This window comes from Barbus barbus (genome assembly GCF_936440315.1).
Source record: "Barbus barbus genome assembly, chromosome: 19".
In the NCBI taxonomy this organism is placed as follows: Eukaryota; Metazoa; Chordata; class Actinopteri; order Cypriniformes; family Cyprinidae; genus Barbus; species Barbus barbus.
Window position 1 is genome coordinate 17109037 of NC_136747.1, and position 27246 is coordinate 17136282.

At 36.8% G+C, this 27246-nt stretch overlaps 3 protein-coding genes across 8 annotated transcripts; 2 read left to right on the plus strand and 1 right to left on the minus strand.

Annotated features, from left to right (window-relative positions):
• The first annotated feature begins 37 nt into the window (after window positions 1–37).
• Window positions 38–12454, plus strand: LOC306885651 (adenylyl cyclase-associated protein 1-like). The gene is made up of 13 exons (XM_079442321.1): window positions 38–344; window positions 2997–3104; window positions 3494–3594; window positions 3691–3768; window positions 7056–7199; window positions 7939–8024; window positions 8112–8217; window positions 8303–8471; window positions 8937–9109; window positions 9362–9485; window positions 9576–9658; window positions 10915–11058; window positions 11141–12454. The coding sequence occupies exons 2-13, from the start codon at window positions 2999–3001 to the stop codon at window positions 11222–11224; spliced, it is 1398 nt and encodes a 465-aa protein (XP_079298447.1). The 5' UTR covers window positions 38–344; window positions 2997–2998; the 3' UTR covers window positions 11225–12454.
• Window positions 12455–16397: 3943 nt separating this feature from the next.
• LOC306885058 (palmitoyl-protein thioesterase 1-like) lies at window positions 16398–19947 on the minus strand. Of its 4 annotated transcripts, none has more exons than XM_079441381.1 (10): window positions 19688–19947; window positions 19211–19339; window positions 18366–18475; window positions 18150–18277; window positions 17983–18053; window positions 17480–17582; window positions 17283–17373; window positions 17104–17202; window positions 16963–17034; window positions 16398–16832 (listed from the first exon to the last, which is right to left on the minus strand). In XM_079441381.1, the coding sequence occupies exons 2-10, from the start codon at window positions 19323–19325 to the stop codon at window positions 16710–16712; spliced, it is 912 nt and encodes a 303-aa protein (XP_079297507.1). In that variant the 5' UTR covers window positions 19326–19339; window positions 19688–19947; the 3' UTR covers window positions 16398–16709. The 4 variants fall into 4 exon arrangements, with proteins under 4 accessions (XP_079297507.1, XP_079297506.1, XP_079297505.1 ...); XM_079441380.1 differs by having other exon boundaries at window positions 19211–19382; window positions 19688–19841; XM_079441379.1 differs by having other exon boundaries at window positions 19211–19365; window positions 19688–19775.
• Window positions 19766–26977, plus strand: LOC306885057 (sialin-like). 3 transcript variants are annotated; one of them, XM_079441376.1, is made up of 13 exons: window positions 19766–20057; window positions 20217–20309; window positions 20525–20576; window positions 21084–21233; window positions 21727–21947; window positions 22098–22331; window positions 22408–22582; window positions 23680–23798; window positions 24014–24175; window positions 24259–24391; window positions 24748–24895; window positions 25222–25312; window positions 25419–26977. In XM_079441376.1, the coding sequence occupies exons 3-13, from the start codon at window positions 20573–20575 to the stop codon at window positions 25563–25565; spliced, it is 1584 nt and encodes a 527-aa protein (XP_079297502.1). In that variant the 5' UTR covers window positions 19766–20057; window positions 20217–20309; window positions 20525–20572; the 3' UTR covers window positions 25566–26977. The 3 variants fall into 3 exon arrangements, with proteins under 3 accessions (XP_079297502.1, XP_079297503.1, XP_079297504.1); XM_079441377.1 differs by having other exon boundaries at window positions 19884–20057; window positions 20525–20588; XM_079441378.1 differs by having other exon boundaries at window positions 19884–20057; window positions 20525–20580.
• The last annotated feature ends 269 nt before the right edge of the window (window positions 26978–27246 follow it).

Consider the following 27246-nt stretch of genomic DNA (forward strand, 5'->3'; position numbering starts at 1 on the left):
TACATGGTAGACCAGGGGAATTTGTTTTATGAATATTACATCTAATCACCTAGACTGACTCAACTCATAATAATAATAAACACACATATTCGTACTCAGTCTCCAGTCTTCCTGTTCCTGATTCTCTCTTTTTCATCACTCTATCACACACTCGTTCTTTCTCTCTTTGTCCTTATAAGGAAGTGGAGCAGTTGGTGGAGTTTGGGCGGAAACGGCGCGCGGTGACAGCTGGGTACTTCAACACGCTCATACAGGAAGACAACGCAGACGGGGAGCCCTTAATACACCCATTCAACATCAAAGACTAAAGCCAAGACCACTGTAACATTTCTCAGACGGTGACGGTAAGGAGAAAAGGCCAAATGCATTGTTAGATATTTGTGTTAAGCGACTTGCCGGTGAAATCTTTTTTAGACACAGCGCGCGCAAATCATGACAACTGAAACAGACATCGCTCGCGCATAATATTGCCAAAAGCAATAATTCCTCACAGTGGCATTAGGCCTTATGATTAAAACGCGTTTTATCATACAACTGCATGTATGCAGAATTCATAACAGCAGTGTAATGCGTCGATTAGAAAAGTTCTTGATCTTGCAGAGCTCAGTGCCCAGTGATAGGAAGTCTGACTCTATTCTGCGAATCGGTTCTTTCGAGCAATTCGTATCAAAGAACCGATTCAAAAATTCTGTAGTTCTTTTGCGTCATTACGTCATCACGTGTTTTAATAAAATGCTTTTATTGAAAATAATTCTGTTTCTCAGGCGTATTTATAAGAATCTCGTGCAATCACGTCGTAGACACATTCCCAGTACGTTTATTTGTAGAATTTCTGGTGTTCAGCTGCACCTGTTCAAAATTGTGAATCGGTTCAAGTGATTCACTGAAAAGATCCGACTCAAAAGAATGCTGAATATCGCTACAGCGTAAATGCAGGAAGTGGGGCGGAAATCTGAACGAATGCTACATTGTTTCCGTCTTCATATTATTTTCTATAAACAGTCGCTCTGTATTGTCTGACTGAACGCGCGACAGTGTTGCCTGATTATTCAGTCAAATCACATCACATCAAATCGCTTGGCTTGCTTCTTGCCTATCCTATTGCAATCCTATTAATGGTTTGATTGCTTGTCTAGAAAGCCAGTGGATTGTTGGTAGTGTCGTGTATGTATGCATTCATGTATGTTTAATGAATATGGCACATCTCACCCTGCGCTATGCCGAGAATGGATGTGATATGGCCTAGTTTTACTAGTCCTGAAGCATAAATGACCTGTTTTTATGTCCAGAAGCACAACTTGCACCCTTATAAGCTTGACATTTCGGTGTTACGTCTGAAAGTACTGTAGTTTTCTTATCTTGTTTTGGTATGTTTATCTTTAGGATGTTACCTGCAGAATTTAGAGCAGTTGTTAATGCAGTGCTGCTATACTGAAGCACAGAAGCTTAAGCTGGGTTTGAAATGAACACCCACTAACACTAAATGTGAATGAAATACAGCACATCAACTCACTAGACAGTTTAGGTTATTCATCAGTTATGTCCTCCAACATTAGAAAAGTGCCCACATTACAAGGACCACGTCTTTAAAACATATCATATTTAAAATTACAATGAGAATTGTCTTTATTTCTATTTTAGTTTATCTTTATGGAATTCACAAACACAGAGTGACTTGTAAAACTGAAAGCTTTCAATTCACTGATTCAGAATCAGCTTTAATAAAATTGGCTGATGAGAGAAATTAATTTTAAACCCAATTGATCAGTAGTCTAGATCATCTCATTGATTTTCCTACATCTGTAGGTGGCTGTTTCTTCAATAGTTGTTGCCTCCCTGAAATTGTTAACCTGAGGCAAGGCAATTTGACTACTCTAATTTGAATGTGAATATTTTCTTATAATGTGAAAAAAAGGGAGAAAAGAAATTTGAATCTAGTTTGACTCCAGTCTCCTCTTTATTGGCATATATTTGGCAAAAACTAAAGTTTCATTTGCTGTGTTTTTGTTTCCTCAAAGGTGAATGTGCTTCTGTGATTTTATTCCTGCGTGATCACGTGTTTTATTCATTCCAGTTGCCTGGACATTTGAAAACAGCCACAGCTGCTTGTGGTCACAGAGGAATCTGTTATTATTTTTATAAAAGTATTGTTAACTAGCATACTCAATCTTTCACATTTTCTCAAAACTAGCGCGATTTATTGTATCCGACATCAACGTCACTGTTAATAGTTTTCTACTATCGTTATAATGCAGTCTTGGGAAATTTGTGATTCCTAAAGGAGTCACAAATATGTGGGATTTTTTCCCTCAGGATTTGGTGCAAGCTCTTAAAAGGCAGGTGATTACGTGCTCATATGGATACCTGTGCATTTCCCAGAAGAGCCATTCAGGTGAAAGGAGGAGTGAGTCAGTGAGCCAGATTCGCATATCGCATTTCTGTTACGCGATGCTACCTGTTTAGTGTGTGTGCGCATGTGAAGGGGCAGTAAAGACGGACTTGCACGTTGAAAGTTGCCCAGAGAAGGCAAACAAGATCTACTTCCTCCTTTTGTATTTTTAGAGGTTTGGCACTTTTCTTTTTTTTTTCTCTCAATTGCTGATTTTTTTTCTTCCTGTAGTATCTTTGTGGGAAAACATGTTATGGCATGTCCTGCATTCTTTTCAGGCTCTGCACATTGCATGTTTTGCATCTGTTGACTTTTATGCACACTTCTGCTGTTGCTCTTGTCGTTAATTTGACCATAAATAATGAGTTGTAGAATAAGTCAGAATATAACAATACCCTTTAAAGTTAGCATAAAATAAAATTCACCCTTTCTATTTTGTCTCTGATGACATGCTAAACTTGCCCAATCATTTAGTTAATTTAAAACCCCCTTACTAACAATCGACCACAAGCTCACAATCACATCTGATTACAGTGATTTCTGTACAACCTTGTTGTTTCTGTAATCGTTGAGCTGTCCCACTCCCTCTCTTTTTCTCACCAATCAGGCATGGCAGAGCTGGCGGGTCTAGTGCAGCGTCTGGAGGTGGCTGTGGGCCGTCTGGAGTCCATGTCCAGTTCTGGGGGTGGAGGCAGCCCTGCTGCTGCATCTGGAGGTATTAAGAAAAATGCAAACCAGATATATCTGAAAATAATTAGCAGTGCTTAGTGCAAAAGGGGAGTTAGGATTTGAAGAATTAAGCTTTGTGTTGTAAATTGCCTAACCTTAAATCGTTCAGTTTGTTGAAGATGCATGTACTATTACTTTAATAATATTACTATACTGTTACAAATCGTTTGAACATTGACATGCAAGACATGAATATCATAATTATGAATGGGATTTCTTTTGGCTTAGTCCTGTAAATTACTATCTTATTAGAACTCTTAAATAAGTGCATGGTGAAACTGCCATTGGGCCATGTTTGCGGACGGTTGCTGGAAATGTTGTATTGTGTCTGTTTAGGACATGGTGTAATTCTGTTCTTGTTTCTCTTCTCTTCAGCGGTTTCGGTGTATGTTGAAGCCTATGACAACTTGCTTGCAGGCCCTGTGGCTCAGTACACTGCCCTCAGCCAGAAGATAGGGGGTGACGTCCAGAAGCATGTGCGTAATGCAGCGCTGTCATTATAGTTCCTGAACACTGCCAGACATTGATGAAGACTCCACTCGATGTGTCTTATCCTTTGCTTTGTGTCATAGGCTGAGTTGATAAAGCAGGCCTTTTCCTGTCAAAGACAGCTTCTGGTCACTGCCTCCAACTCTCAGAAACCTTCTGATGTAAGTGTCCCTGCACCATATTATGTTGAATGTTAGAATAAGACTTGCTACTGCAGTACCATTTCCAGGGCCGCTGCTGGCCAAATGGGTGCCCTAAGCAGGATTGTAATTGTTGTGCCCCCTCCCTCAAATATTATGGAAGTAAAAAAAAACACCTACTATAGGGGTCAAAATAGAACTTTAATAAAATATAAAAGTAAATAAATTCTAATTAAACTGCATTTACAAATTTCAATTGTAGCTCTAGACAGTTATCTATGGCAGTAATACAGTTGTCTGATTGATTTTATGGTCTCAAGCATTCAGAAATCATGCAAAAGAAAATTAAGCAGTTTTACTACAAAAACTGTGGTTTATTTTTGTAAGGGTTGTGATGGCCACATGTTTTTTTTTGTTGAAGAAATTATAGAGGCTGTGTCATCTATAGCAAAAAGGTGGCCAAAAATTAAAGATCAAGTGGATATTTGAATTAAATGTTTGGTCAATAGACTATCAAACAAGGATATGATCCTCCTGTAAGTGTAACAGCAGCAATTACCAGGCCTTTGGCTCCCTTTGCAGGCATTTATAACATGTAATGTTGAAAAAAACAATAGACACCATCACAAAATTTGTAATGGTTTTACTGGTTATAATGGGACTTGTATTGGTTTTAATGGAAACTGTAATGGACCCTGTTGGTCTCTACTGGTAATTGGTCACCTTCTATTGGTGGCTCGTTAAAACCAATAAATCCTAATTGAATATGTCCCAAAACACACTACAGAAAACCATTTTTTTAATGGTTAAAAGTTGATGGTTTGTAATGGTATTTGTGATGGTATAGGATTTTCTTTTTCTTTTCTTCTGCAGGGTTTTTATATAATGCATTTTAAGTCATTTTAAAGGCTGTTGTTGGCTTAGGTTTGTTTTTATAACCACAAAAAAAATCTTAATACTTCTTTGTATATTATTATTTGAAGTAACAAAAGCATGGTTAATTTGCCGTTACCATGCCTACAAGACCCATGATTTTTTTTTTTTTTTTTTTTTTTTTTTTTTTTTAGTATGGCTAACTTTCGTAAGTGAACATCTCGGAGAGAATATTAGATGTGCTGGTGGTGGTGAAATTATTACCGACATTAAAACACGTTATTAACCTCAACACCCAAAAAAGTTTAACAGGATTATGAATGTAGCCTAACTTTATGTGAAAGTTACTACATAAATTACCATAGTTATCCATCAATTATGATCATTTGCATTCAGCCGCAAACATGAGGTGCGAGCGGCGGTACTGACCATTTTAAAATGAATGTTTTTCAAAGTCTCTTAAAGGGCATATTGCAGGGTTAGAGACTCCAGTGAGTCGATGTATAGAAAAATACTGTAGGAACTAGATTTTCTTTAAAATATATTTTAAAATACGCTATTACGGCTTCTGGAGTTGTTTTTGTGAGAATTTTACTTCCGCATCTGAAACGCGCCAAAACCGGAAGTGACGCATTAAAAGGGAGAGCGGTCCATTTAAACCACAGGAAAACAATGGATCGCAATGACAGTTCGGACGCTGAGGAAATTTTAAATGTGTATTTACACTCGTATGACGGACCACAGATAAAATGATGAGCCTGCTATGCAGCCAAGAGAGCAGGACAGGCCAGGATTAGACAGAACAACGGTCAGAGAAGACAAATTGAGTTGATGTGAGGAGAACAGGGCAGGTGTTTGGTGAGAGATCAGTGTTAGCTTACAGATACACACACTTTAGCTAATGTAATCAGGCAATAGCAATGCTAGTATTGATACTACCAGTAATCCAGGCCAGCAGACACATGTTTTAGGGCAGAAATCATTTATTACTCTAAGCTAAATACTTGTATACATGTATAAATACATTGTTAAAGATTTTAATATTAAAACAGTCTGAATAATTTTGATTCTCAATTACAAGTTAACTCTATTTAGGTCATGACTACCTATAAGTAACACTTTTTGATGCCATTGGTATAACACAATCAATAATGACAGCATACAGACAAGTTGTCCGCTGGGCCTATGGTGCATGTTGTGTCAGCCAGTAGAAGACAGCGGAAGGAGGACTTTATAAAGGTTTTGAATGGCCCCATTTTGTTGACAATCAATAAAAAAATAAATCACTTTCAATTCAGTTTTACTTATACAGCACTAAATCATAAATATTATTTCATAGCACTGTTAATACCAACTCAAAACACAACATTTCAACTGTTAATATATATATATATATATATATGTGTAGATGTACCAAACATATACTACCAAAACAAATACCATCTGACCCATTTAAAAACATTTAACAATCTTTCAGTCTGGGTATCACACTAATGTGTTGTTAAAGTGTGTTAAATGGTGAAGGCTGTGCTAGATATACACCAACAGCCTCATCATGATCCTTTGACTGGAGGGATCTGGAGAGAGGAGCAGGTGTAGTGGACATGACAGTGCTGTGTTCTCCTGGAGCCTGTGGTGACCTGCAGTATTCCTCTCTTAGACGGCATATGCTGGGAGAAGCAAACACAAGTTTAGATCACATTCACTGCTGACCATGCTTTTCCACTTGCCTCATCACATCTGTTAAGTTACACACCACCGTGTTGTTTGAAGCAGATGCATTAGTGAAGTCCAGTCTCTTCAGCTGCACTAACGCACCGAGGCCCGGAAGATACCGTCCTATTTCTTGTTAGGAAACCTGTGGACTCGATGTCCTGACAGGCTGGAGTTTGTGCAACCTCCACAAACACAATAATTTACCATGACAATGATAAATTGAAATAAAAATAACTACCGAAAACACACTGACTCACGTGCGCTCAAAGCAGAGTGCGGCACACGACTCCTTTATGTGACGTAATATGACGCGATGTTGAAAAAAAGCGTTTTTTGAGAACTCTGTCAAGGAAAGCCTCACTTTTTTCATCTAAATTTGTGCCCTCGCGTCTTGTAAAACATTTTCAAATCCTGCATTAAAAACAGTTGTGCTGCTTAATACTTAAATGGAGACAGTGATAGTTTTTTCCAGATTTGAATAGAAAGTTCAGTTAATTGAAGTCTTTATAATACTTTATTTTATTTACTTTATAATAAAGTAAATGTCTTTACTGTCACTTTTGATCATATTAATGCATCCTTGCGTAATAAGTATTAATTTCTTTAAAAAAAAAAAGGTTGTGTATGTTTAACGCCAATGTCATTCATTATTTTTGTAACATTTTCTCATCTCCTTTGTCTGTTCCTCTTGTCAATTTCTCTTTTTCTCTGTTATATAGTCTGTCCTGACTTCTCTGCTGGCCCCCGTGTCTAAAATGATCCAGGAGGTGCAGGCGTTCCGTGAGAAGAACCGCTCCTCGCCTCTCTTCAACCACCTCTCTGCTGTCAGCGAGAGCGTTCCTGCCCTCGGCTGGGTTGCCATAGTAAGGGGGGGGGCTGGGGCTGGGGCTGGGGAGACTGGGACTGTCAGCACTGAGTGTTGCAGTTTTTGTAGTTGTTGTTTCTGTCTGAGATTAAATCAATTATGGGACTTTATATTTGGGAAGTGTACTCCAACCAGTCAGTTTCCTCATTCCCAAGTGTGAGAATTTCCTACATTTAAAAATACCTGGGTTAAACTGACATACTTTGCATATGGTTTTTTAGGGATGCATACGTGGGATTGAAGTCTCAGACCACCTTACGAAGAAACGTTATGATGTAAAATAAGAAATATTTATGATTATGCTCTATTTCTAGGTCACCGATGGACACAAATTTGCGACACTGAATTTTAAATTAATTAATAAAAATATATATAATATATAAAATATAGTTTACTAATTGTTTAATGCAAATTGATAAAATTTGTAATGGAAAAAATAGTTATATAATTAACATTATTAATAAACTACAAAATAGTAGCAGAAGTAATCCGACTGATTGGATGTACGCTGATTTTAAAGCACCAGTCCTTATGATAATCAAAGCAACATTTTAACCTCTTTTTTTTTTTCATTTAGCTAACAACATTGGTGTGTAAATGTTCCTAAAACCTTCTCATCAGACTTTTGGACCCCACAGCATATGTAGAAGAAACAAAAGTCATAATTAGTGCATATTTGGAATGTTTATTAATTTATTTCAGTAAACATAAAATCTCTTTCTTTCTAAATATGTTAGGCACCAAAGCCAGGCCCTTATGTGAAGGAGATGCAGGACGCTGCCATGTTTTACACAAACCGTGTTCTCAAGGATTACAAGGAAAAGTATGTGTCTGTCTGTGACGTAAAGCAGCTTGTCTATACACCAGCAAAATGGCATATCAGTCATTTTCCCTTCTGCCTTATTTTTAGAGATAAGATGCATGTGGAATGGGTCAATGCCTATGTGTCCATTTGGACCGAACTGCAGGCCTACATCAAGCAGCACCACACAACTGGACTGAGCTGGAGCAAGACTGTGAGTCACGTTCTTGTGTGTTCGGTTTGTTCCACATGCTTCTGTAAATGAATTTCCCAAATATTTAAGCATTTTGGTTTTACAGGGTCCGGTTGCTTCTGGAAGAGCCCCGAGTGGAGGAGTGCCAGCCCCACCTCCCCCAGGTCCTCCTCCACCCCCAATGGACTTGGGCAAATCATCAGATGGAGACTCTGGAGCAACCAATCACAATGCTCTCTTTGCCTCCATCAACAAGGGAGCTGATATTACTAAAGGTATTAAATGGATCCCTAACTTGATGTAGTGCTACAAACGGATGTGATGTTGTTTGGGAAAATAGGTTTAAAATGTGTCCAGTAGAGCCTACAGTGCACAAAACATTCAGTGATACTTTTATTGCTTGTCAAATGATGTTCATTGCTAAAACATTAAACAGTCCTTTTGACTAATTGGAAATGATGCAGATTATTCCACTGATGCAATGTAATGGGAGCATCAGTGTGTGTGTAAATTTATAAAGGTCAGTGCAGCCTTCATGATAAAAAAGGGCACAGTTAGTTCCTAAATGATCTTGTGGCCTTCACCTCCATGAGACTGTGTCCCAATAACAATATTATTATTAATGGTAATCGGCTAATAATAATAATACAGAATAAAAAAAAATTGTATTTGTGTTCCCTGGCACAGGAATTTATTGAAGACTTGCCTTTAATATTCCTGTCTTTTATTTCTCTTTTAAGGACTGAAGCATGTGTCTGATGACCAGAAGACCCACAAGAATCCTGGGCTCAAAGCTCAAGGAGGTCCTTTGCCTTCTGGGCCCAAACCCTTCGCTGCTCGGCCCACAGCAGCAGCCAACCCATCCCGCACCCTGCCCCCAGTGCTGGAGCTGGACGGCAAGAAATGGAAAGTGGTGAGTGAGTCAGTATGCCTGTTATAGTCTGTGTATGCAGCTGAAATTATTTTTGGAAATACCATTCTGAAAGGTATTTTCCATCTCAATCTTAGATATGTTTACTTTATACAAGCCAGTAGAAAAGATACTAAGCAAAGATTTGCTGTTTTAGTGTTGAACTAAACATAGACGGGAATTTTGGGAATTTTTGTGAAGACATTGTTTGGCCAGTTCTTATGCTGATTCTCTCTTGGGCTTTTTCCCATACAGGAAAATCAGGAAGGCGCCAATGGCCTTGTGATCAGTGACACAGAACTGAAGCAGGTGGTTTATGCCTTCAAGTGCAACAACAGCACTTTACAGGTGAAGGGGAAGATCAACTCCATTATTTTAGGTATGTATGCACTACCATTAGTTCCTCCAGTCTTCAATTGTTTTTATATAGGTAGAAAGTTTAGACATAAGTTTATTGTTGTCTTTTCAGATAACTGTAAGAAATTGGGGCTGGTCTTTGATGATGTTGTGGGTATTATTGAGGTGATCAACTGCAAAGATGTCAAGGTCCAGGTGTGTATGCTTGTGCTTTGTACTCTTCTCATTATATATGTAGTTGAGTATCTGCAGTATCATTTGAGCATTAAAAATGTCTTGGATTTCTTTTTTTTTATCTTAATGTGATCCTGAATGGAAGCTCGTTTCCATCATTTAAAAAAATTAAACGTATTCTGACTTATTTTCCTCAGTTTACATCTCACAGTTATAAGTTTATTCTTTGAATTTGGAGTTTGCATTTCAGTTTGTACGTAATTTTACAACCCACCCCGCACCCCCGAATAAAAAAAGAAATGGTGACTTTTTCAGAATGCCCAAATACAAACTCAGAATTGCAATTGAATTGAATTTTTTTTTTTAATCCTGTGGCAAAAACAAGCTTCCATAGAAATGGTCATGAAAAAGTATTCAATAAATGTAAAGTGCTCATGGAAATGCCCTTACAACATTTTTTCTTTTCAACATTTTTGTATGTTTAGGTAAATATTGCTGTTTATTTATGTATTAACATACTGATACATATGAATAAATGTTATTCTCTTCTGAACTAATTTGATACAAATGAATGTTTTAGTAAGTTATTAACGTCAGTCTTGGGTGGTCCGATCACATTTGGTCAGGAAGAACTGATTGTGACTGCATTTGTTCATTTAAAAAAAACCTTCTGCTTCTGAATTTTAAAGTCATTAAAAATGCATTTAAAATAAAAAAAAATGAAGTCTCGTTAAAATAGTGGAACTGATCACACTGATGTTTTCTTGAAAATATGAATTTTAATTAAAGGTCTTATATTTAATCCTCTTAAACTCCCATATTGCCACTTTTTTACTTTAAAAATTGTCAATTTTATTAAAAAAAAAAAAAAAAAAGGGGAAGTCATGGCCTAATAGTTAGAGAATTGGACTCGTAATCGAAAGGTTGCGGGTTCGAGTCCCCGGCCGGCAGGGATAGTAGGTGGGGGGAGTGAATGTCCAGCGCTCTCTCCACCCTCAATACCACGACTGAGGTGCCCTTGTGCCCCCCCAACTGCTCCCCGGGCGCTGCAGCATGGCTGCCCACTGCTCCGGGTGTGTGTGTGTGTGCATTTGTTCACTACTCACTGCTGTGTGCGTGCACTTGGATGGGTTAAACGCAGAGCGCCAATTTCGAGTATGGGTCACCATACTTGACAATACGTCACGACTTTACTTTTTTTTTACTTTACTTTTTCTTTCTTATCTTTGTGCATCTGTATCTTCTGTATGAGTGATTGTTCTTCTGTTGATTTCCAGGTTATGGGTAAGGTGCCAACCATCTCAATCAACAAGACAGACGGCTGCCATGTGTACCTGAGCAAGGACTCTCTGTCATGTGAAATCATCAGCGCTAAGAGCTCAGAGATGAACGTGCTGGTGCCTAACAAGGATGGAGAATATGTAAGTAATAGAGTGAATCGTCTATTATTATGAAGATTATGAGAATAGGAATAATTGCTTTTCTATTTCTGTTTTATTCAAGACTGAGATCCCAGTCCCTGAACAATTCAAAACCGTATGGGACGGTAGCAAGCTGGTCACTACAGCAACCGAAATTGCGGGATAAAGAATCAGCCTGTGTGAGACCACCCCCATTGCAGTGTCCTACCTGACTGACCAACGAGCTTAAACTACAAAGTAGAATGGAATGCAACCAGGTCCACTCTCCTATCAGCCAATCGCAGCAGCAATCGTATCTTCCTTCAGCTAATGACATGACTGCTTGCTTACCACAAGCACTTGCTCAGTCAGCGGCAGGGCTCCATTCTCTTCTATTCCATTGATTTAAAACATTAGCACTTGAAATTGATTGCCAACAGTTGAGGTGTTTTCATATGTTATGTTTTGTTGTTGTCTCGCAGCCATACTAAGCAAAATAACATGTGAATTGCCAACATGAGGAAGCAAGTCATTTTAATCAGATTTTGTATTTTTGATGTAATTTAGATTCTTTATTCATTTGCATTTTCTGGTCAGGGGGCAGGTGTTGGGGGGGGGGGGGGATCATTACGTTTTCTGTTTGACATATGCAATTCAGATCTGAAGCACATAAATGTCCCTCTACAGACCACCAATGCAGACATTTACTGTAACTTTATTATTTTTTTTTCTAGGGATAATTAGAATGAAGATTTGTGTCAAATCTTAGAGGACCAATTGGCGCCTTGCAGGATTCACAATTATATTTCCAATCGTGACACTGAAACAATGTTTAAAAAACAATAGTTGCTTTAGGAATTCTCATTTCCCTCTTTATTTCATGTTGTATTCCAGAGAACATGCACATTCCCTGTAATACAATTAAATGAACATTCCATGGTTCATGACGGAAAGGTGTGGAAAGGTTTTGATGTCTTGAGTGTTCTTGGCACAAATTGGAGAGGAGACAGAGAAGGACACACAGCGTAACATGGTACTGTCCATGTCTGATATATATCTGCTGTACAGATACTGGATTTACATGACCTGTGTCCACCTCTTACTCTCATGCTTTAACTAGTTTAGGCTTTAATTCCAACCCCTTAATCTTTACTTTCCACAATATTGAGGCCATGAGTATGGAATTTCTTTTGTATCGTTTGTCTTTTTTTGGCCGAGAATTAGTACTGGATAATTAACATCATTAAAACTGTTTCAATAAATTTAACTCTTTTTTTTCTGAGTCTTTGATGTGCTTTATTGCATATAATTGGCAGATACATTTTGTTGCAAGAGTCCAGCATCTTGCATTTTATGGTTTAAGATTTCCATAAAGGTGATGTGGAGCAGAACATTATTAAAGCAAACAACAGAACCTAGAACGAGCATTTGTAAGACATACACAGTTGTTCAATAGTTTGTGTTTTTCTTAAAGATTTTTTTTTATTATTCAGCAAGGATGCATTTCATTACTCAAAATGATAAAGAAAAACAGTCAAGTATGTCTGGATCAAATAAATTTAACCTTGGTGAGCATAAGAGACTTTCAAAAATCTTCAAGACCCCGGCCAAACTTATGAAAAATTCTAACATAAATACTTGTCTACACACAGGCCAAAATATATCCGAAACTTATCAGAAACTTTGTCTGGCTCACGCTATAGCACCAGTTTACAAATATGTTTTGCAAAGAGCACTGACAAAAATTATAAACGCAACACTTGTTTTTGCCCCCATTTTTCATGAGCTGAACTTCGCAAATCTGTGTTAGTGGGCACTTCTTTACCGAGATAATCCATCCACCTCACAAGTGCGGCATATCAAGATGCTGATTAGACAGCATGATTATTGCACAGGTGCCAAAGTACCGGGGTAAAGTTGGTTTTATATTCGCACATTCGGACTTCCGCGTTCAATAACTTAGCTAATATGCATTTAACAAGGCACGTTTCGATCAATTATCATTACCGACTGTTATGAGCACAAACTACAACACATTTTTCTGTAGAACTCGACGTTTTAAAGAAGCTGATAACCCCGCTTACCTCTATAGAGTGTCGTGACGTCATCGCTCACCTGAGGGACCATCTACAGACCATCTCGTCCATTACTACAGCCTACAGCAAACGATTTACTGTGCATGGTACTATAGTCATCAGAGAACATGACATCATAGAGGAGGTTTATTTGGACAAACTCTTACATTTTAAATAGTTGAAACAAATAGTTTAACAACATTTTAAATTTAATTGAATTGAACTGGAAGGCGTATCATTGAAGAACCCCATTCATACAGTTGTGGTCCAAATTTAATATCTAGAGCAAGTAATTGTAGATTAAAGACTTGTAGAATGTTGTTTAGGCCCTAATAAATATTTAGTAAGTTGTTTTGGTGTGACCCTCCTTTGGAAAGTTATTGTACTGGAAGGTTACCAAATTACAGTTTATTTCCTGAACTTATTTTATAATATAAAGAAATGTGTGAATGTGCGAATGTAAAACCAACTTCACCCCGGTCTCAAAAATGAAATTTTATCACACAGCACAATGCCACAGATGTCGCAAGTTTTGAGGGAGCTGCCGGACAGCTGCTGAAACAATTGGTTTGCATAAGCAAAGAATTTCTGCACAAACTGTCAGAAACCGTCTCGGAAGCTCATCTGCATGCTCGTCCTCCTCATCAGGGTTTTGACCTGACTGCAGTTCGTCGTTGTTCAAGTGAGTGTGCAAATGCTCACATTCGATGGCGTCTGGCACTTTGGAGAGGTGTTCTCTTCACGGATGAATCCCGGTTTTTACTGTACAGGGCAGATGGCAGACAGTGTGTATGGTGTCGTGTGGGTGAGCGGTTTGCTGATGTCAACGTTGTGGGTCGAGTAGCCCATGGTGGCGGTGGGGTTATGGTATGTAGGCGCCACGTAGGATTTAAATCAAACTTCGCTTATGAATACATACATAAAACACGTGCATATACACCTATAAATGTATGTGTGAGTGTTTATAAATGTATATGCATGGATCAAGTGTATATGCGAGTATGTATAGCAGGGCTTTACACTTACCTTTTCCCCAAGGAGCACATGTGCTCCTAAGTCAAAAAATTTAGGAGCGCATTAAAAAAATTTAGGGGCGCAATGCAAATTTTTCAAATGAGGTGTTTTAGCTTAATAAGGGGATACAAAGAGACATTTACAAGCACAATTATTTAATTGATCAGAATACAGAAAGTACACAAGGTTTTTAAATAATTTTACTTCAGACACTATAAATAGGCTAATTATTAGTTATAATCCTATTAAACTGTGTCGGTATAAAATTTTCACAATAATCATTGAAACTTTTGTCACGGTATATGTTTTTGTTTTTGTTTTTAAATCACAATATATAATTTCTAAGTGAAAAAAAGTGTTGTCCTCCTAACAGGTTAAATAACTTTATTAAAGATAATTTACTAAAATACTTTTTTTAAAAATACATAAAAATATAAAGTAAACAAGTGTTTCAAGATTAGAGTGCAAAAGATTGTTCAAATGAACGAAAGAACAATAGGTAAGGTCCCATTTGTTAACATTAGTTAAAGCAGATTAACATTAACTAAAAATGTGCAATAGCTAATTGTTGCAGTAGTTAATACTCTTTGTTAATGTTGATTAATAAAAAATACAACTATGTTAGTTAATGTTAGCTCCATTGAATTATATTAAGACAACTTTTGATTTTATAATGTATTATTAAAAGTTGAAATTAAGATAGCATTATTAATAAATGCAGTCATTGTTTTTTTCATGTTAACTAATGGACCTTGTGTTACTGAACAATAATAACGAATCAGTCGTTGATATATAGTTAGGCCCACTGTTCTCTATTATAGATCAGTGGATGGGCCATGTTTTAGCTTAGAAAAAATGTTTGAAAATAAATAGCTCATTAAGTCTTTAAGTAAGAATTATTTGATGCTATTGTGAAGACTAAAGCGAATATAAATATCTAAATGACTGTGAAACATTATTTACACGGTTTTAGGAAGGTAGCGCAGCTGATTTGTTTACTGGGTTACCGGGGTAACGGCAGCGCCCTCTAGTGGCGAATGTGCGTCATTCAGCGCGTCTTCACTTTAACTCGCTCCGCTTTTCTTCTCATCTGTGCTCATTTAAATTAAACCGTTGCCTTTTTAAAGTTCTGTAATCATATGAGGCTGCATCGCAATTTTTCCATAAATAGAATAAATTAATACGTTTGTTATAGGCTGTTTTGTATTCGCACTTGTGCTCCTAAATACATTTTCCAGTTCGCACACATCTATTTTTAGTCGCAAATGCGAGTGAAATGCTCGCACTGTCGAGCCCTGTATAGGTGTCTGCATGCAGCGAGTTTATATGTATGTGCGTGTGTTGTTGTGGGTGTATATGCATGAATCGTGTTTGTATGTATTAGCGAGTGTCTACAGGTGTATGCATGCGTTAAGTTTATATGTATACGCAAGTTATTCACAAGTGTATATGCATTCATTACTAACATAATATGTATTGGTATGGATTTCATATTAGTGTGCACGTGTATTTCATATATATATATAACAGTATACATGTATATAATTTATAGGTGTATATGCACGTGTTTTATGTATGTATTGATAAGCGAAGTTTGATTTAAATCCTACGTGGCGCCTCATAGGTATGGGCAGGCGTATGTTATGAACAACGAACACAGGTGCATTTTATTGATGGCATTTAGAATGCACAGAGATACCGTGACGAGATCCTGAGGCCCATTGTTGTGCCATTCATCCGCGACCATCACCACGTTGCAGCATGATAATGCACGGCCCCATGTTGCAAGGATCTGTACACAATTCCAGGAAGCTGAAAACATCCCAGTTCTTGCATGGCCAGTATACTCACCGGACATGTCACCCATTGAGCACGTTTGGGATTTTTTAAAAACTTTTTTGTTTTAAAACTGCACATTTTAGAGTGGCCTTTTATTGTGGCCAGCCTAAGGCACACCTGTGCAATAATCATGCTGTCTAATCAGCATCTTGATATGCCACACCTGTGAGGTGGATGGATTATCTCTGCAAAGAAGTGCTCACTAACACCGATTTAGAGAGATTTGTGAACATTATTTGAGACAGGCCTTTTGTGTACATGGAGAAAGTCTTAGATCTTGGAGTTCAGCTCATGAAAAATGGGGGCAAAACAAAAGTGTTGCGTTTATAATTTTGGTCAGTGTATGTTTAAGTTTGATGCACTTTAATATTAGTCTCACAATAATTAGTGTAATGGTACACTCTTTATGTGATTCATAAATAAATACCACATAGGTTTGTAAGATTCAAAGTTTTATTCTCTAACAAAAGTGAACTGAAAAACTTACATAATTGGAACAAATTAAAATATGGAGTGTAAAAATAAGGAAGTTTTTTCTGATTAAATCAATCAAATAAAAATCAGATAAATCAATAAAACAAGCAAGACTGGCTTCATTTCTGTATATAAGACATTGTATAAGACTCAGTAGTTAGGAGCATGCTAAAGTCAGCAGACACTGGACTGTGTGTGTGTGTGTGTGTGTGTGTGTGTGTGTGTGTGTGTGTGTAAACTCCCTCATTAGGAATACGCCTGTTACTGTATTTAGCGTAGGTAGGGAAGTAAATTCTCATTAAACCACTCTCGGGTGAACTGCAAGTGATCTCCATCAGTGGCGAGGAACACAAGCTTCCCTGCCGAATCCATCTCTGCCAAGCCCAGGCGATCCTGACCAAACAAAATAAAGGTAGATAAATCTCTACAAACTATTTAAAAAGAAAATAGCACTCTTTCTGTAGATTGGTGGGTTAAATGTGGAAAATAAAGAAGAGGAAAAAGCCAACAAGCTTCAGTTTACCTCTGTATAAATAGCACTTTCCTGCAGTGTTTCCAGCTCTTTAGCTTGTCCAGGTTTATAGAAGCCAAACCACTGATAAAGACAATTCAATCAGTAATAGTTCAGTCCTCTTCTAATTCAATAAAAGAGAGACTGGTGTACCTCAGAATCCACAGGATCTACCATAGTGTCCTGCAGGAACTTAACCATGACAAACTTATTCAGAGACATGAGATTTTTCTTGTAGGTCTCATTCACCACCTGACAGAAATAACATTCATTTACACCACATGCACAAATATATCTATTTTTAATAATTTCCCCCATATCCTGTGGCTTACCCGCTCCTGGTTGATGTCAGCAAGAAAGAGGCTGTGCTTTTTATACAAGTCATCATTGAGGGGATCATGCCAGTATTGTGCCTGCACCAAGCTAAAATCAAAGGACAATCAATTTGCTTGACTAGTGAGTGTTCAGATGCGTTTCTGAAATCATAAAATGGTCTGTTGAGAAGCCAAAATCTGTCATGCATACGTACTGTTTTTGAACTAAATCAGTGTAGGCTCCTGAGTTTAACATCTTGCGAATCCAGTCACAGATATGAGAGCTTTCACCAGGGCATCGTGGAAGACCAAACACTCCTGTGATTTCCCCCCAAAAAAGAGGAAGCGAGAATCGCATGTATAACAAAAAAAGCATGTTAAAAAAGATGTTTGAATCATGTGGTTTTAGTCACTGAAGATTTAGTTAAATAAAGCATAAAAACTATTATTTTATTAATTGATAACATTTTTATTAATATTTATTAATGTTATTTTCACTAATGTTAAAAATCATTTTAAAAATCTTACCAAATGGTAGTTTATATCTAATTTTACATGTTGTAATGTGACTGTCTGCAAATGTTATACCCTATTTCCAAGTAATTTTATTTTTACTCAATAATTCAAAATGGTTGCATTTCCTGAAGCAACATAACTTGTGAAATCAAAAAAGGGTTGTTGTGCCACGGTGCTAACCACTTTCAGGAATTAGAATTACCTTGATGCTGCCCACCAACTGAGATGAGGTTCTTCATTGGGGGATCTGGACAGCGCTGTGCAACCGCCCGCCTTACGAAACATTAAACATGATAGAAAGGTAAAACAACATGGATAAGAATTCTGAGAATCCCTTTCACGGACTGGTTTGAATAAATAACCACTTACAGAAACTGTGACCCCTGGGAGAAGCCCATTGCATTGTAGCCTCCCTTCAGTTTAGGGTCCTGAGACAGCTGATCACATACAAAAGACACCTGCTCATTAACATCCATGAAGAAGCCATTTTCAGTGTCCTGTAAAAAAATAGAGGCTAAATCAGACCTTTTTAATTTTTAAACAACAACAAGAATGAGAAGAAAGGAGGATGTGGACCTGCTTTACCTGTACGACAGTCTTGCCGACCATCAGGGAAAGCACATATATTCCTGGGACTTCCTCTTCCACCATCTTCTTTATTGCACCCATGCTCAGTGGATTGCAACAACTGTCTCCTGCAAAAAGATGAACAAATAACAGTGATAATTAGCAATGATCTAATTATCTTTATGGTAAACCCAGTAGGTGTGTTTCCGTTAGTGTGGTAAACATGTCTCCATAGGTCATGGCACTACAAGGAGAGAGACAATTTCATGTTAACATTATAAATAATAAGCAGTTTTCAATCATCAGTCGTGTACTGCAGGTTTTCTTTTTGAAAGTTATTAATAATTATATTCAGAAAGGATGCATTAAATACATAAAAAAATTATCCTGAAAAAATGTACCACAGTTTCCACAAAAATATCCAGTCTCCAGCCTTATAAATGTAAACAGAATATATTAATATTTTGAGGAAACCGTGATACATTTGTACATGATTATTTGATATTATTGCTATTTGATTATTTAATATAAAGTTCAAAAGAACAGTGTTGATTTCAAATAGAAATAATATAAATGTCTTTACTACCAAGTTTGATTAATTTAATGCATCTTCACTAAATAAAAGTATTAATTTACTGAAAAAATAACTGACCCCAAACTTTGATGGTTATTGTGTGTGTGTGTGTGTGCAATATGAAAAAATTGAAAGATGATATGCAAAACCTTAGTGTCAGTTCTTTGTTGCTAAAGCCACTGTATACACAAAAGCCTTTTTGTGACATGACCAATGTATATTACTCTAATGATGGACATAATGACTCGGGCCTATTATTTATTTGATGAAGTGCGGATGTGTGTCTCACCCATGCCGTGCCATATCACCAGAGGGATCGTGGCATTATTTCCCCGCGATGAGCCACACAGCAACAGCAGACACCCAGACACAGCGATGAGGCGAAGAGCCGCGGATAAACCCATGCTTGAATCTGAGCCTGAACATGTGAACACATTAACATCCCTATTAACAGAAAACACCTAAGGAAGGGAAAGCACTGAAATAAGGAAGTGAATAAGTGAAGTTGTCACCCACAATTAATTGAGTGCGACACACTTTTTTAAAATGTCAAAGATATTTTGCCATGGTGTGCACAAACACATCAAAAATAATAAGATAAAGAAACAGTTTAATCTCAACTATAACCATCAATGGCCTTCGAAATCGTTTCCCTTTACAACATTTGCGATTATACAACCGGAAGACTTATTGCTAAGATAGTAATTGCTATAAACATGTTTATAAATGCGTAAAATATGTTCTGTAACAGCCATGGTGTACTTACTGTGATAACTTTCTGTTCATTCAATCACATGACAGACACCGCTCACGTCAAAGAAACGCGTTTACGGCTGCAGATGTTAGACTTATATGTTATAGCATTAAACCTGACACATACACAGTCAGTCGGTCCAGAGTGTTTAGATTATGCTCTTTCCAGATCAGGAAGTCTCAAGATGTCATGTGATTAACAAGCTACCGATCAGACGAAACAGGAACTGTGGCTTTCCTTTAGTGTGAAACCGGGTCTGCATTGATGTTCCCGGTATATTAAACATTTAGCAAGTAGTTAAAACGGTTTGTATGGCTATGGAGGGGTCGAAAACGGATCATCGTTTTTCTAAAGCATCCAGCGACTGAATTTAGGAAGAATGGTAAGAATAAATAAAAATCGCACCATATGTCAAATTTTGTATTTGTATAAATAACATTAATTGTGTATATAACGTAACATATAAATTCAAATACAAACCTTTGTATCATGTTTTTACATTGAACTGACGTTTTTTCTCACTTTTTACATTTCATTTCAGATGCTGAGTCTAGTAAAGACAATAAAGGGACCCAAAACTAGCTCTTGAAGGGTAAAAGAACTGAATTGCATCTTGATTTTCTCCAGGATTCAGGTGAGACAAAGAATGTCATCTGTATCACTGATGCTCCTGACATAAAGATGTTGGATGTTGTGGTGGATATCAGCTGATCTGTTCTGTTAACCTTTGTGCTGGTCAATGGTCATATGTTATGTTCAGATACTGTCATGTGCTGCATTAGAGATAATGGGAATTTAAAACCTACATGATGTGGTATTTTATATTGTCATGTGCTTGGACATTTTCAGTAAGGTGCTACAAGCGGTTTGGGCTTCCCAGTAGATGCAGTTGAGTGAATGAGTGAGTAATTGAGTGTCATGTTTTTTTGTTTTTTTTTACCAAAAACCATTTCAACAAGAAATATTCAAAACATATTACAGCTTTCAAATGAGGAGCTTTCTGATTTATGCCAAAAATAAGGAGTAGTTGTAACTTTTGAATAACAATAAATTATATTAAAGGCCATAGAAAAGATCTAAAAAAAATCAAATAAATCTTAGCAGAACATTATTCAGTGAAAGCTGAAACAGACATTTGCATAATGATTGATGACAGGACAATTGGTATTTGGCATGATGAATAGTCCAAACAGAAGAGGAAGACTAAAAAAAATGGACTGCTGATATGAAGCACTGATAAGGAGAACTAAACAGCAATTTATGAAAACTGAATAAATACAGCATTGATCCCACAGAGGTTGATTAGTTGTTGATGAAATGGCACCTCAGATTGATTCAAGCTCATGGATTCTGACAAAACACAAATAAGATGAATTGCATTTTCTGAAATGTCTTGTTTGTGTTTCAGTATTTGTGGATGTCATAACTCAAGTTCAGTCCAAAACTTACACCTTTGCAATCATGGCACTACAAGACGGTTCCTCCATTAACTCGACCACGGACGACCAGGACAGCGACACTGCACCACTTCTGGAGAAGGAAGTGAAAAAAATCACAGGTTGGTCTGCAGTTTGATCCTCTTGCAGTCTGCATGAAATGTGGTGGATTGTTTTATGCTTTAAATAGGTCTTGTCACACTATGGTCTTGCTACTATTCAAAAGTTTGGGGTTGATAAGATTTTTTTGTTCTTGTTTTTGAAAGAAATCCCTTACCAAATCAACTCACCAAAGCTGAATTTATTTGATCAAAATACACCAAAATATTATTGCTATTTAAAACAACTGTTTTCTAGTTTCATATATTTTCTAATGTAATTTATTTCTATTTTCTTCGGATATTACTTTGTTTTATCAATGTGGAAATGTGATACATTTTTTCAGGATTTAATGTGCCCTCACTGAATAAGAGTATTAATTTCTTACAAAAAAGAAAAAAAATCTAGTGCACCTTTAACTTTTGAAGTTTAGTGTGCTAAGTGACTATAACCTTTACCAATTGTTTTTCATATGTAACCATTTAAAATTTCAGAATGTGTTTGTATGTGTGACAGTGTCTCCCAAATGCTGCTCTGTACGATGCAATCTGGCTGCTATGATGTTCTTTGGCTTTGCTGTGGTCTATGGTCTGCGTGTAAATCTCAGTGTTGCCATGGTTGCTATGGTTAATGGAACCAATGACCAGTCGTCATCCAATAGCAATATATCAAACGAGTGTCCAGCACCCACCCATACACTTGACAACAACAGCCAAAGTTCAGAACAGCCAGATGGGGTAAGAATAAACCGCATGCAGTGTTTCATGCACCAAACCTGGTGGATCTCCTCGTATGTCATGTATTACTATAACATAAAATACTTTTCTTTTTTTTAAATATAATACTTGGTTCTTGTTGTATCTCTCTATTTCATTTTCTTTTCCTAGATTCCAAGATATCCATGGAATCCCGAGACGCAGGGAATGCTGCTCGGTGCTTTCTTTTTTGGGTACCTGTTTACTCAGATCCCGGGAGGCTATCTATCAGGTCGCTTTGGAGGAAGCCTGTTCCTTGGGGGTGGTGTGCTTGGAACAGCCGTCCTCACTCTCCTCACTCCACTGTCAGCACAACTTGGAGCCAAGTGGCTGTTTGCCTTGCGTGCACTGGAGGGATTTGGGGAGGTTAGGAGGTGTTTTGTAATAGCCAAAAAAATATAGATAAATAGATAAATAAATAAATATTTTTTTGCTTGTCTAGGGTGTGACTTTTCCTGCCATGATGGCGATGTGGGCCCGCTGGGCTCCTCCATTGGAGAGGGCTCGTCTGATTACGTTCTCAAGTGCAGGCTCTAGCTTTGGTGCCTTCGTGGCTCTTCCTCTCACTGGCTTCATCTGCCATAGTCTGGGGTGGCCAGCAGTCTTCTACTCCTGTGGTGAGGGAAAATGACATTTAACTTAAGGATGCATTTATATACATAGTTTTGGGTCAGTAAGATTTGTGTTTGTTTGGAAGAAATTAATAGCTTAATTCTGCAAGTATTCAGAGCTTTGATCAAAAGTGCCAGTAAAGGCTGTTCTTATGAACTTTCTATTCATCAAAGAATCCTGAAAAAATGTAGGACTATTTCCACAAACAGATTAAGCAGCACAACTGCTTTTTCAACATTGATAATAATATGTGTTTCTTGTGAATATTGGAATGATTTCTGATGGATATGACACTGGAGTGTCTTGCTGGAGTAAGACTGGAGTAATTGCTGCTGAAAATTCATCTTTGGCATAAATTATATTTTAAAATATTAAAATAGCAAGGTTTTTTCATTTAATTTATATTTCTACATATTATACAGTTTAATAAACTGTAAGAATATCTCACAATATTACTGTTTTACTGTATTTTTGATTAAATAAATGCAACCTTGGTGAGCATAAGGAACTTTCAAAAACTTTAAAAAAAAAAATCTTGCTGACCCCAAAATTTTGAAAAAAATATTGGAAAAGTAATTGTTTTATATATGTGACCCTGGACCACAAAACCAGTCATAAGGGTCAGTTTTTTTTTTTATCTGAAAGCTGAAGAAAAGCTTTTCATTGATGTATGGTGTGTTAGGATAGGAATATTTGGCAGAGATACAACTATTTGAAAATCTGGAATCTGAGGGTGCAAAAAAAATAAACAATATTGAGAAAATTGCCTCTAAAGTTGTCCAAGTCCTTAGCAATACATATTACTAATCAAAAATGAAGTTTTGATATATTTACGGTAGGAAATTTACAAAATGTCTTCATGGAACATGATCTTTACTTAATATCCTAATGATTTTTGGAATAAAAGAAAAATCAATAATTTTGACCCATACAATGTATTGTTGGCTACTGCTACAAATATACTTGTGTGACTGAAGACTGGTTTTGTGGTCCAGGGTCAAATATGATATATGAAAATACTCAACAGTCCTTACTCTTGTCTTCATATTTAATGTAATATAATAGCATCATATCTTATACATTAAAGTGTTTTTACCCCCAGGTGGTGTCGGGTGCCTCTGGGCAGTGTTTTGGTTTTTCTTGGTGTCAGATGAACCCCGAACTCACCCAAGAATTAGTGACCGAGAGAAATATTACATAACTGACTCAATAGGCTCACAGGTATGAACTAATTTTATATGATGTATACAATTGGTCTCATTCTTTATTCATCAAGTAAATAAAAAATAACTATATGTAAAATGTATTCGAATATGTTTTTGAATTTAAAAGGAATCCTCAAATAACATGAATTTCCAGCATGCCTTCCTCTCCATAATTAATCTGAGGTTTAGATCTGCAGGCATTCATATTGATTTGATATTTTCTGTTTTTAGGGGACGGCACATGGTTGGTCAGTGCCTGTATTATCTATGCTGTTATCTGTGCCTCTTTGGGCAATAATCATCCCACAGATGTGCTCTAACTGGTCTTATTACACTCTCCTCACCTCACTTCCTACCTACATGGACACTGTGCTCCACTTTGATTTGCAACAGGTGAGGCAATTTGGATATTTAGATGAAATCAGCCTGGTTTAAATCTTGTGTCTCACTCTATTTTATTATGTTTTGTCAATCAGAATTCGTTCCTCTCCGCTCTGCCATATCTGGCTGGCTGGCTGTTCTCAGTGGGCTCAGGTGTGCTGGCAGACCACCTCCTGGAGAGGGAGCTCCTGAGTGTCACAGCTGTCCGAAAAATCTTTACTTTTATTGGTATGAATAATAAATCTCTTATAAATAACATATTTATGATGACAGAGTACATGTATAAAGTGTTGAAATAGAATAGTTAAGCTAGTGGTCAAAAATTTGGAATTGTTACATTTTAAATGTTTTTAAAACACTTATGCTAATCAAGGCAGCATTTAATTGATCAGAAAAAAACAGACGTATTGTACTTTGTAATTTATTGAAACATTATTGCATTTTTCATTAGTCATTACTCTATTTTCAGAAATCATTCTAATATGCTGATTTGGTGCTCAAGAAACATTTCAATATTAAAAACAGTTCTGCTGCTTAAGATTTTTGTGGCAACTGTGATATCTTCAGGATTTTGTGTCCCATAGGTCTGTTTCTACCTGCTGTTTTCCTGCTCGCTGTAGGCTTCACGGGTTGTAGCGGTGTGCTGGCTGTGGCATTTCTCACTTTGTCCAGTGCATTTGGGGGTTTCAGTGCTGCTGGTGTCTACATTAACCAGATTGACATTGCTCCACGGTACAAAACCAAGACTGTCTGACTTGTTTATATGTGACAATTAGTGGGTCTAGTCAAGTAGGCCCTATAGAGCTGTTCATTGCATCACTTTGTGGGCCAACTCAGAGGGATACTTCACTTTAGGTTCCCTTTAGGATTTCTTATGGGTTTTTGAATTTTTATTTAAAATAACGGTTGAAAATGTTTATCTTCACCTGGGTTATAGAACTACAAACTGAACTGCTCTGCTCTAAAACTCATGTCCATCATTCTATCCATTAAGTTATCTTTACAAGCTTCACATTTATTGCAATAGTTATATCTCCTTTTGTGCTCTTTTCTTCCAGGTATGCAGGTACACTTCTAGGAATCACAAACACTTTTGGGACCATCCCTGGTGTTCTTGCACCAATTGCAGTGGGTTACTTGACCAAAGATGTAAGCTGTGTTCTTTACTTTGTGTAACCCTGCAGTAATTTAAAAGAATTCATCAGCTAAAGCTGACATTTTTATATGTTTCTCCCTACCTTTGTTTTCCGAGCAGCACTCAGTTACAGGATGGAGACACGTGTTCTGGTTGTCTGCAGGGGTGAGCGCCTTTGGAGCCATCTTTTACGTGATCTTTGGCACTGGAAAGCTTCAGAGCTGGGCAAGGACAGATGAGGAATCAGACACAGATACACACAATTAATCATTCCATTTGACCAATTCAGAGGGATATGAGGACTGCCTTTGAGTTTTATCCTATACTCAACACATGCTACCAGTCAGAAGTTTGGACAGACTTCATGCTTTTTCATGATTTAAAAAAATCATGATTTTTTTATTTTTTTTAAATGGACCATACATAATTTCCATATGTGTTATTTTATAGTTTTGATTACTATTATTAAAAAAAAGAGTAGCATGTCCAAACTTTTGACTCTGATAGTATTAATAATACTTCACTCAGGGTTTTAAAAGGGAAAATTTGAAGTGCCTTACAATGTGTAGTTTATTAGTCTGGCAATTTTTATTCATTGCTGAACAATTCAGAATTAATCATAATACAATGGAGTAATTCAATATCTTAATCTCATTCAATTAAAAAATGTATACTCTGGACTTTATACTAACTTTCAATCAAATGTAAAGTTTATTACAGTGGTGAAACAGAACAGATTTAGGGGTTTTATCTAAATTTAATTACATTTGAAAATACATGGAATAAGCACTTTAATGCATTAATAATGAAAATACTTTATTTGTTGGTACCAGTGCTGTTCAGGTCATTTTAAACTTGCTAATGAAGTAACTGTACTGCATTAATTGTGTCATTCGGTTCAGCACTCGGCACTTGGTTTGTTACAGATTTACTGGCAGATACAGTCCATTCATATTTACTAGAATTTGCCAGACATGGTACATAATTGTTTTGAAACTTGTCATTCTTCAAGTTGAAATGTTTAATGAATTTGAGTTTTGGATGATTACATTCAGCTAGTGCACAATTTAATTTTTACATGTTTGGTAAGCTAGAGCTCAGTTAATGTTTTTAACAAGTTCTTACATTAAGTTTAACTTAATGTTTATTTTAAACACTCAAAGCGTCATACATTGAGTCACACTGGCCTGCACTTTTTTTTTAAATGACATGAATATCTCAATGCTGAAAATTGCCCAGTATTACTATTTCATTTTTTTAAATAAGTCATATTCATTTATGATGTTGATTATGCTCAATAAATAAAGCTGAATTTTAACAGTGCAGTCATATTCCATCTGTTTTGTCAGCGCTTTGTTTTTTTCATATGGATGCATAGATCATTAATCAAACATTTATTCCTATGTGCGATTACAGAGTAAATAAAGTAAAGTCGTGACGTAAAGTCGTGACTTTACTTTACTTTACTTTAAATAACCCAATCATTTTAATTACTACAGTGTACGAGGAATTTGTTTTAGTGACAGAAGCTCCACAGTGCAACAGATAGACAGCAACAGCACAGTACACAGATAATAAAAGAATAATACAAATATCCAAATAGGCAATGTACAAAACAGCAAAAACACAATATATCATATAGACAATTATGTGTGTACAGGTCTGATATGTGCAAATTTGAAATGAAAAAATTAGATAAAAAAGTAATAATTTAGTTGTGTGTTCCGCGTTTTATTGTCAAATGTTCATGAGATGGATAGCCTGAGGGAAGAAACTGTTTCTGTGTCTGGTCGTTCTGGTTCTCAGAGCTCTGTAGCATCGACCAGACGATACCAGTTCAAAGAGGGAGTGTGCTGGATGTGAGGGGTCCAGAGTGATTTTACCAGCCCTTTTGCTCACTCTGGATGAGTACAGTTCTTGGAGAGTGGGGAGGGTTGTACCAATGATT

What these genes read in the sequence shown, in the direction of transcription:
- LOC306885651 (XM_079442321.1), top strand. Translation starts at nt 2,999, where the DNA reads ATGGCAGAGCTGGCGGGTCTAGTGCAGCGTCTGGAGGTGGCTGTGGGC. An exon ending in CCCTGCTGCTGCATCTGGAG is followed by an intron (nt 3,105 to 3,493) that starts GTATTAAGAAAA and finishes TCTTCTCTTCAG; the next exon opens with CGGTTTCGGTGTATGTTGAA. An exon ending in CTAACAAGGATGGAGAATAT is followed by an intron (nt 11,059 to 11,140) that starts GTAAGTAATAGA and finishes GTTTTATTCAAG; the next exon opens with ACTGAGATCCCAGTCCCTGA.
- LOC306885057 (XM_079441376.1), top strand. An exon ending in GGAAGTGAAAAAAATCACAG is followed by an intron (nt 21,234 to 21,726) that starts GTTGGTCTGCAG and finishes TATGTGTGACAG; the next exon opens with TGTCTCCCAAATGCTGCTCT. An exon ending in CACTGGAGGGATTTGGGGAG is followed by an intron (nt 22,332 to 22,407) that starts GTTAGGAGGTGT and finishes TTGCTTGTCTAG; the next exon opens with GGTGTGACTTTTCCTGCCAT.
- LOC306885058 (XM_079441379.1), bottom strand. Translation starts at nt 19,707, where the DNA reads ATGAACAGAAAGTTATCACA. An exon ending in TCGGCAAGACTGTCGTACAG is followed by an intron (nt 18,278 to 18,365) that starts GTAAAGCAGGTC and finishes ATTTTTTTACAG; the next exon opens with GACACTGAAAATGGCTTCTT. An exon ending in TCCCAGGGGTCACAGTTTCT is followed by an intron (nt 18,054 to 18,149) that starts GTAAGTGGTTAT and finishes ATGTTTCGTAAG; the next exon opens with GCGGGCGGTTGCACAGCGCT.